Genomic DNA, 10195 nt, shown 5'->3' on the forward strand with positions numbered 1-10195 from the left:
ATCTAAAAAGTAGGCTGGGATTGAAATTTCCAATGGTTTTTCCTAGTTAGCCCGCCAATGAAAAAGACAAAGAAGGGTAGGCACCCACATACAGGGATGTGTACCTCTGTACCCCCACAATGGGATAATTGAAATAGCCTAAATAATTTTCACAAGCAATGCACCCATTCTGTCAAATTTGGTGGCTCAAAACCTATTCTCACCACCGAACCCTTTTTCTACTCCTACTACTACTTTGCATTATTGCCACATTCTTTTTATAATTTTTTCGAAAGAAAATAAGTAATTTTCTATAAAATAAAAAACTATAAGTACTTGCTTTTGTCCTCCAAAAGCAAAAGTAGAAGTTAGAATTATTTATTTTAGGAGTATATTTTTAAAATAGATTAATATAAAACTTTATAAAAAAAAATGATTATGTTATAAAACTTATTTGTTGGACCTAAGCTCCTCCCCCCTCCCAACAACACCCTTGCCCTGCCCTTCGGGTTTGAATTCAAACTCATAATCTCGATTTTGATATCAAAGTAGGAACTCAAGTACTACCAATTTTTTTAAAAGAAATTATTATAAAGAAAAAAGGCACATATTTTAATCATATAACATATTCATTAAAAAATCCACGACATTCAAACACAAAAAAATTAATGGATATGACTAACTTCTGATCTATCAATATTATCTAATTTGATCAAATTATTTATTTATTTATGCTTAATTGTTATTTCCTGCAATTAAATTTTATTATATAACAATAGATTTCATCACCATAGATGTATATATTATTCCTCTAAATAAATGGATTCTAAATATTCAAATAAAAAAATCTCTCATTGGGATATTACATGTTTATTTATATCTTGATGTCTTTAATTTTTTTAATTCATTATAATATTTTCCTTAAAAAAAAAAAAAAAAAGTTCATTTCTAAAAATAATTTATTTGCCTATTTTAATTCTAAAAAATAAACATTTAAAATAAAATAAATTTTCTCATAAATCCAACCACTAATCGAAGGACCAGTATGAAAATATCAAAGCCAAGAAGTTCTCATATGCAATTAAAAGAAACTAGGAGGACCAAATTTTAAGAAGAAAAGGTGGCAGGAATTTGAAATTCGGGTCCAGGACAAGGACTAGTAAACACTTATTTCCGAGAGGATAAGCATAAGGCCAAACGTCAGAAGGAAAATATGATAACTACAAGCAGAAAGACGTCTTAAGCGTCCTTACATCATAGTATGAAAATATCAAAGCCAAGAAGTTCTCATATGCAATTAAAAGAAACTAGGAGGACCAAATTTTAAGAAGAAAAGGTGGCAGGAATTTGAAATTCGGGTCCAGGACAAGGACTAGTAAACACTTATTTCCGAGAGGATAAGCATAAGGCCAAACGTCAGAAGGAAAATATGATAACTACAAGCAGAAAGACGTCTTAAGCGTCCTTACATCATATGCAGCCTCCGTTTGACTGACTTGTCATTTTCATTTTCCAATCAACGGGTCAAACCGTTTGGACGGCTCAGATTACATGTAGTGCCAATTGAAGATTAAAGTCTCAGCATGGGCTGCCTCACATTGGGCCCACCAACAAAACATCAAGGCACTATTGGGTGGGCCCAAATGTGTCACCCACTCTCAGCCCACCACCAATTTTCTCATTAAGTAAAGGTTTGGAAAAATATGAGTTGATGAGCTTGACTTTTTCTCACTTTATTTTAATAATTAATCTTATAAAGAGATAACGTTATTGATTTTTTATTTTTTTTTCCCACTATGAGAGTCACGTGTCGTTTTCTTTAGTATATAAAATTTAAAATATATATGTTTGAATAAATAGTTTGACCAGTCAAATTAAAAAGCAAAAAAAAAATTATTATAGGATTTAGGAAAATGATGACATCAGCACTGAGGTGGGGAGTTATGAAGTCATTTAATGTAGTCCATAACTTGATGGCATCCAATTAAAACCCTTGTGCCATCAAAGAAATTAAAATCTCTGACACCCTCTAATATTGGAAGCCTTTATTTAATTCTGCATTTTTATAATTGTGGACTTTTTGAAAACACTTTTTAGTTCAAAAATGTTTTTAAAAAATATTACCAAACAAAATTACTGTCAGAATACAAACTTTTTAAATGACATTCAATGTGTGAAGTGTGAACCAAAAATTAAGTCTCAAGTTAGAAAGTGGAATATAGAAATAAAAATAAAAATAAAAATAAAAGAAAAGTTGAAAATTGAAAGCAGCTAGCTTCAAAGGCGGGAAGGGCAGAAGGGCACCAGAATTTGGACTTCTGAGTTCTGAGACATGTCACATGTACCTAAGAGCTAAGACTGGATAAGGCAATAACTGTGCAACACGTGTATGAATGCAATATACTATGGTAGGCCACGTAACAGGTGAGATGACTCCACCACTTCTCTTCTCACACCTCACCCCGTATAGTTTTTTCCATTACTTTTGGTTGCACCCATTTTTCATGCAGCCAAGCTTATCAACAGACACGTATGACAGAGGACTTCCCCGGTTTCCATTTTTTTAAATTTCCTTTTTTATTATTATTTTGACTGGGCCTATGGAATGATGATAGGCCCAAAGACCATCCGGAACTGGAGAGTTTGGGCTGGGCTTTTATAGATTTTGGGCCAGTTTAGAATGGGCTGAGCAAGCCCACTGCAGTTCCTCCGGCACCTCTGCTGCCACCAATGCCACCACGCTGATGGGCGCAACACCACTGCTCCATTAGGGTGCAAGTGAAAACCGAAGAACTGATAGAACCGATCAAACCCTGTCAAAACTGACTAGATCGATTCAATTTTCAATAACCATGAACTCGATTCAGTTTTGTAATTATGGAAACCTACTTAATTGATTTGTTTTTTAGTTTATTTGTCTCCTTCTAACCAATCAAATTAAACCAAATCAATATTTCAACGTTTACATTTCTTATAATTTATAATTACTTGATGTTATTGGAGTTTTTTTATATTTATTTCTATGTATTTTTTCTAAAAACCATTTTATACCCCTAGCTCCATGATTACCATCACTTTCCCAAAACAACATAAATCACTAGTGAAGGCCGAGCAGAACTTTGGGCTAGTCTGAGCTGGGAGGTCAGCTGGTCCCCTCCAGCCCAAGTACAGCCTATTTATGGCCAGACATCAATGGCCGCTAAAAGCCCAAACAGCAAGCCCAGGCCTACAGGGACACGACCTGGACCAGGGCTCAGTTCAGGCAACCGGGTAAGCCCAAGATAGGCTCGTACGGAAGCCATGAGTAGTAGTAATGAGTTCATGATAGCCATCGGTTCAGGCAACATTCAACAACGCAGGTCTTCGTGGGGCTCGACCCAAGTCTAGGAGGCTAGTCTGGGTTTGAGTGTTGTTGGGCACAGAACCCCCATAGATACCATCATTTTCCAAAACGACAGAAATCGGAATAGATGGATTTCTAAACTTCCATTACAAATTACTGAATTAGACATTCTAAGCTACATACTTTTAGCTGTATTTCCTAGATTCCATTTCAATGTGCTTCCAGAGCTGGTTTTCCTGGAAAACTATTTCAGTGCTATGATTTTCTGGGAAAATGTTTTTCTTTTCCCATGGTTGACAGTTGAAATTAAGATGGACAGAGAAGGAAACGCAAATGACTTGAATAAATTAGATCAAGATGGAAGAGCGAGAAAGAAAGAGGGCGGTGAACCATCCCTGGACCCAGAGAATTATATATACTCTTAACTGCAGACGATACAGCACAAAAATCATACGTAAAACCCAAAAATTATGGGATCTAAAACTTGCCAGTTAAAAGGCTTTTTTTAGATGCTAAAAGCTACATTTTACATATAATTACAAGAAGCACATTTGAGCACAAAAATCAGTTTAGAATAATTCTTGCAGGAAGGCAAACTCCAGGAGCTTGCTCTTCCACAGAAAGGCCTTCACAAGGGACTAGTTTCACAAGAGACTGAGCAGTAAGACGGTACCTTTGCCGGGCTTCAGTGAAGCTCTTGCTGAGAACCTGTTCAACCCAATCATCCACTGCTCCCCCTTTCTCTGACAACCAAGCAGCTGCAAGTATTTGCACCATAACTTCGCCGTCAATCTCCAACTGAATGTCAGATCCGATAATCTTTTGGAAGTTCAGGCTTATTTCCTTAAGTAGCTTCTGAGCAACTGCATCAAAATTGAAGGGCTTGAAAGTCACTTTTTCATCCATTTGATCTAAGAACTCTTCCAACCAAGCTTCTGAGCTTTCAGAGAGGGAATCACTGTCGCAATTTGCCAAATCAACATCTTCTTCCAACTCCTCTACAGGCAGATTCAAGTCCAGGTAGGAATTAGAAGCTTTGCATGCACGTTTCGACATTTCCAAGTATTTGTCCTGCTCAGCAAAGCTGCCAGTGTCGATAAACTTCCTTTTACTTGTAGACTTTGGATTGGAGGTTCCTTCTCTTGGAGTGACCAACACGTTCATGCCATTGCTTCTGCTGGCCTCCCCAGTAACACATCCAATTAAAATTTTCATCTGCCAGCTTTTGGCTCCTAGTATTCTTTCCTCAGAAAATTCAACAGGCTCCTTCCCAGAAACCAAATTTCTACTGCCTTTCTTAGAGGTTGCTGTTGTCACAAAGATCATATGGTTGATGCTGATCTCTCTCCCATGTGAGTCTGGAAATTTACCTGTCCTAATAGCCTGGGACAAGCTGGTCTGAACAAGTAGATCTGCCTTATCTATGTTTTCAAGGAAGACAACCGATTGCGGTTTCTTCCTCAACTCCCCAGAAATATAATCAGTGATGGTCTTCCCCCTAAACTCTATACCACAGCTATTCAATTCATGCTGATCAAAGATAGAATTTGATTGACTACTTCCATGTTGGTAACCCAAATCCACAGAGACTAAACTTTTGCTGCTTCTAAACATTATTTCAGCAAGTGCTGCTGCAATACGTTTCTTCCCCACTTTGTCAGGTCCAAGGAAACTGAGCCAAATATCTCCTTTGAGATTTGAGCCATGACGCCTTGCATTTCCAGTACGGCAGCTAGACACAGTTTGACTTATTGCACAAATGGCTTCATCTTGCCAGCCAACCTTACTGGCAAGAGCTCTCCAAAGTGACTTGAAATCTCTTGCATCCATTTGTCCTCCTAAATCAGGAACAGAGCAGGAAGGAGATTGACCAATTTGGCTTGAATTATTTACGCTAACCACATCAAATTCAGCAGAAACAGAACCTGAGAAGTAATTCATACGTTCTTTGTGACCTTGTAAGTTAAGTCTCTTTGTCTCCTGACTATTAGATGCATAGAGTGTTCCCAATCCCAAATCTGTGGTCACTGAGGTAATGCATGAAGATGATGTGCGGTCAGGGGCCAAGCTCAAATTTGGCAGAGGGCAAGGAGAAAACCAGGGGCTGCTTCTTGTTTCAACTTGCTTGCTCTTTGAAACACTTCCAGCCAGCTTAGACTGGAAATTGACACTCTCAGATTCAGAAACCACTGGTAATGGTATCTGTATCTTTGATGGAGAAATTTTTTGCAAGTTCATGGTAGTGGAAGGACTTAGATTTGCAGATCCACTTTCACTCGGAGACGAATCTTTACTGCTGGTTTCCCTCCTATCTGGAATAAATCCATAGCACTCAGCACCTGAAACTTGTGGGACAGGCTGGAAAATGGATTTAGGATATGGTGGAGCATGATGAAGACGCTGACAGATATCGTACCATTTCTTTTGAACCCCCAAAACTTTATCATTCAATGCTCTACCATCATCTTTGGCCTGCACTGAAATAATGTATCACATTCTTACATAAATATTATCACAATTAATCAATTAAAAGAGAGTAGGAAGATTCATTATCCATGAATGCTTATAAAGGGGTTTAAACACTCTTCTAATGAGGATTAAACTTTGAAGGAGTTACACACCTTTACTGCATCTGCTCCTTTGTTTGTATCAGGTTCTGCCATCAGTAACCAAGAAGGTAAGGTTCCTGAGTACCGATCAGCAAGTGAGATAGTGGATCCTCCCTTCAGAATGGCTGAAACTTCTTGCTCACACTTTTCATTGCACAGGTGACAAAGAGTTATAGACTGATTTGTGCTGTTTAATGGATTTTTGAAATCAGTCGGCGTGGAAAAGAACCCAGCAAATGGAACAAAGGACCCCATCAAGCTGTAAGTATATCATGAGCATGTAACTGTGAGATCCAATGGACACAAAAAAGTCAGAAGCTAAAGTGTACACATCAATATGCATATTTTGGGAAAATAAATTAGTTGAAACATACTGCATGTTTTTACATGCTAATATGCAAATCCAACCATGTATTTGTAAAAATAATCAAAGAACCGAAACCTGAATGTTAATTAATGCACCATCAAATGCAAAATTTGGTTGCAGTTTAGTACTATTCTTAGGTCAAACCCAAAACAAGACAAATGTTTATCTGAATAGCCGGCTAGTTCTGCAAATTAGCCCAGTAAAAGGTAGAACTATCAACTGATTATGTTATGCCCTGATACTTCATACCCAAAATAAAGTTGTCCCGAGTTTATATTTTAAGAGAACTTCCAACTTAGTTGTTTCGTAGAAAGATTATTTATAGATAATTTTTTTTATTTTTTTTTATTTTTGGGGTGATGCCCTGCACTAAATTTAAATGATCAACCATCACTTACCTAATAAAAGCTTCACATAGCTGCTAAGTCCATGCATGAATCAAGGTTTTACTACTATATCAAATATATTTTCAGTTCAGGCCTATGATAAAGTTTTTTTTTTTCACCCATGAGGTGGATGATAAAACTGAAGAGTTAAGACATGAAGCTTCAGTATCAGGAAGACAAAATTCAACAGACAACAGGTATGCACAAAAAGCCACAATAGATAATTATTTCAATATAACCTCTGGCCCAGGTGGGCTTTCCATAGACAATGAAAGAAATTTGGCAGCTTTTCCTTTATTCCTGTCGAAAACAATACCCACATGACATTTGAAATTCAAAATGCTCGAGGAAAGTTCCATGGCTGCAACAACAATAAAAGCAAGCTGCTCTAGAATTTTTAGCTGTATCACCACTTACAGCATATGATGTTGAAGTTCAAAAAAATTTTGCCCTCTCTAAAATAATGATTATAACCTAATAGGAGAGCTTAAGGTTCTGCCTCTCAACATCTATTCACAAAAATATGGATTATCATTTCATCAATGTCTGATGACCTGTTTTCTCCTTCTTTCTTTTTTTTTTTTCCTTTTTTTTTTTTTCAATGGACATTCATTATCCATAACACATGATTCCCATTTCTTAAAGCATTTAATCAGAGACCTAATGAAACTAAAGATTCTGGCAGAGTCTCCAGAACCCCACATATCCAAATTCATGATTTTGAGCAGCTACAAGCACACATAACATTCGAAAAACATGAACATAAATGCAAAATAGAAATATAAGATCAGCCACCCACCTGGACCGTGAGCAGAAACCTTCAACTGAAGATCTAGAAGAAGTGATGGGCAACAGATGCAAATCCCAATCTTCCTCAATGGAAGGAAACTGAGTTAAAAACTTCAAATATGTCTCATAGCTCCCAGATGATCCCATCAACCACAAATTAGGATGGGCCTTCAACAAACTAGTCAATTTGGAAACAACACAGCTCGCAGCCTCACCCGGAGCATCATCACCAACCAAAGCCTTCAATTCACCAAAATTTACAGCGATCCCAGGCCCTGAGTATTGCTCAGCCATATGACCCAACTCCTTCAACTTCAGCCCCAGCTTGTCTTCACTCCCTCCTCTCCCAACAAACTCAGAAATCTCCTTTTCTATGCAAATCAAATTCAACCCAGCAATTTCAGCTGGCAATACATCCCCTTTCCTCCTCTCTACACAGTCCGCAAAACACCGGAGCGCATCACTCGAACAAACTCCAATAAGCAACGGGTTTTTCCCGGTTTTCCGAGTCAGAACCTCCCCAATTCTCCTAGAATTCTCGTCCCCGTCGCCAGACCCGGAGACACCCGCAAACGGAAAACTGAAAGTCCGGCGAGCCGGGTCCGAATCCGTCAAATTGCAGAGAAAAATCGGCGGGCACCGGGTCCGGGGGAACCGAGAGACCGGAGACAGGGGGGGGTGAATCATCGCTATCTTGATATCACAGCTCCGAAACCCCGCTTCCCCAAAAACCCTACTGACAATTGGGTCATCAAGAATAGATAGTATGAAATGCTTGAGCTCGACCCGCAAAAACGACGCCGTCTGATTCTGCTGCTGGAGGTGGAAATTCTCCGGGTGCCTCCTCTGACTGGCCTGCGACCGCTTGATAGCAGCCATGAGAGAGTTGGAAACCGGAGGCTCCTCCAACGCCTTGGAGGATGGCAAACGATCCAGCGAAACCCCGACGGAGAGCTCCAGCGCCCGGAACTGCAGTCGAGGCGAGTAGGCTGAGCTGCGGGCACGTGCGCAGGCATCCCGGAGAGTCGATGAGGGAAAGGCAAGGAGCGCCGAGATAGCGTGTAGGGACGTAGTCTGCGCATGGCTACGGCGTCGCGCAACTCCCACGGCATCGTCCAGAGCACGCGCCGCCTCGTCGGTCAAGCATTGCCTGGCTATGCTGACCGGCGTCGGCATCGCCGGTGAGCGAATAGGAGTAGTTTTTATATATATATAGATATCGATATAGTGGGGTTTTGGATATTAAGACTTTGAAGAAATAAAAAATTGCAGTAGCCTACACTTCATTATCTTATGCAAATTATTTAATGTAAGCTGCTCTCCCTCAAAAAACACACCCTTTCCTTTCTTCTCCTCCTCCTCCTTCTCTTCCAGTGGTCCCTCTCTTTCCCCATTGAACAATATTATACTACACTCTACAGCATAGATTCTCCATCTTTTATCATCATTTCACCCCAAATATATATATATATGTATATATAAAATAAAAAATAAATATTTATAACCTTTATTTACCATATTCTAATTTTACATTTGAAAATTTCCAAATACCCATTTAATCATTTTTTTCCTACTTCACTTATCAACAAACCCTTATGCATTTGTATGATTTGTATGTGTTCATCAGTAGCATTGGAGCCCCCCTACCCCCCTTTTTTTTTTTAGGGGAATATCAATTCCTTGTGGTAGAATTGAGGTGGGTCTTGTGTTAAAAAGATGAAATTCACCCCTTTATGGGAGTTGGTGGAGGGGCGTTGTACTTGGAAAAGGTACAAATTGTGATAACAGAAGTGGGTCAGGGTCCCTTCTTAGCTGTGAATCCCAGTTTCAAATGTGTAATTTAGACACATGTTTTTTAGAATTATTTTTTGATATTTTTTAGAATAAAATTATTTTTTATATTTTTGACCATTCCAAAATACCCTCAAATTCATTTGAAACCATTTTTTCCTTCTTTTTTTTTTTTTCTTTTTGTGGGTATTGAAAAAATAAAAAATAAAAAAAAGAATAAAAACCTTGATAGGTAGGTTCAGCCGTTCAGGGCCTAAGCTGATGGGGAGTTTGGTGGCAGTGTGCTCTTCCTTACTTGCAAAAGCCAACAGTTTTCACCTCTTTACCATCATTATCATCTTGTTGTCAGAATCTGGACTCGTCTTTCCCTTCCTTCCCATCCCTTCACATTGAATTACATGATTTGAAATTTGGAAAATCGATATCAACCTGCAATCTTGATTGATTATTGAATAAATAATAAATATTCATCAATAAATAAATTAAATTAAAATATAAAATGACAGATATAAAAAGAATGATATGGATTTGTACAGATGACATATTATGATCGATCTTTTTCGGATTGGCATCGATTCAGTGGTACTATAGTGGGACCTTCAAACCATCCAAAACAATTACTTCAAAAAGTTGACACTTACCTTTGCAGCCAACCCCTTTGGCTTTTCCAACCAAACTAGTGAATTTGGAACTAGGCCTTGGAACCTACCCCATCTTCCCATATTTTAATATTAAGGCTGAAGAAGAAGGTTCAAAGTCAAAACCACCTCCATGGTACCACCATTCCTGTGATTTTTAAAATCTTATTCCTAATAGCCTTTCTAAAATTATTTTTTAAACTCAAGTTGAAGTCCTAGAATAAAATATGACTGTTCACTAAAATACAAACTCTTTGGTGCGTTGAATGAAGTCTTGGGGAAGAAAATATTGC

General features: G+C 38.3%; 1 protein-coding gene across 1 annotated transcript; it reads right to left on the minus strand.

Moving 5' to 3' along the window:
- Positions 1–3687: 3687 nt before the first annotated feature.
- On the minus strand, positions 3688–8816 carry LOC117916060 (protein SMAX1-LIKE 6). The gene is made up of 3 exons (XM_034831871.1): positions 7484–8816; positions 5944–6190; positions 3688–5794 (listed from the first exon to the last, which is right to left on the minus strand). The coding sequence occupies exons 1-3, from the start codon at positions 8647–8649 to the stop codon at positions 3887–3889; spliced, it is 3321 nt and encodes a 1106-aa protein (XP_034687762.1). The 5' UTR covers positions 8650–8816; the 3' UTR covers positions 3688–3886.
- Between the last annotated feature and the right edge of the window lie 1379 nt (positions 8817–10195).

The sequence above is a fragment of the Vitis riparia genome, chromosome 6 (assembly GCF_004353265.1).
Source record: "Vitis riparia cultivar Riparia Gloire de Montpellier isolate 1030 chromosome 6, EGFV_Vit.rip_1.0, whole genome shotgun sequence".
NCBI classification, from domain to species: domain Eukaryota; kingdom Viridiplantae; phylum Streptophyta; class Magnoliopsida; order Vitales; family Vitaceae; genus Vitis; species Vitis riparia.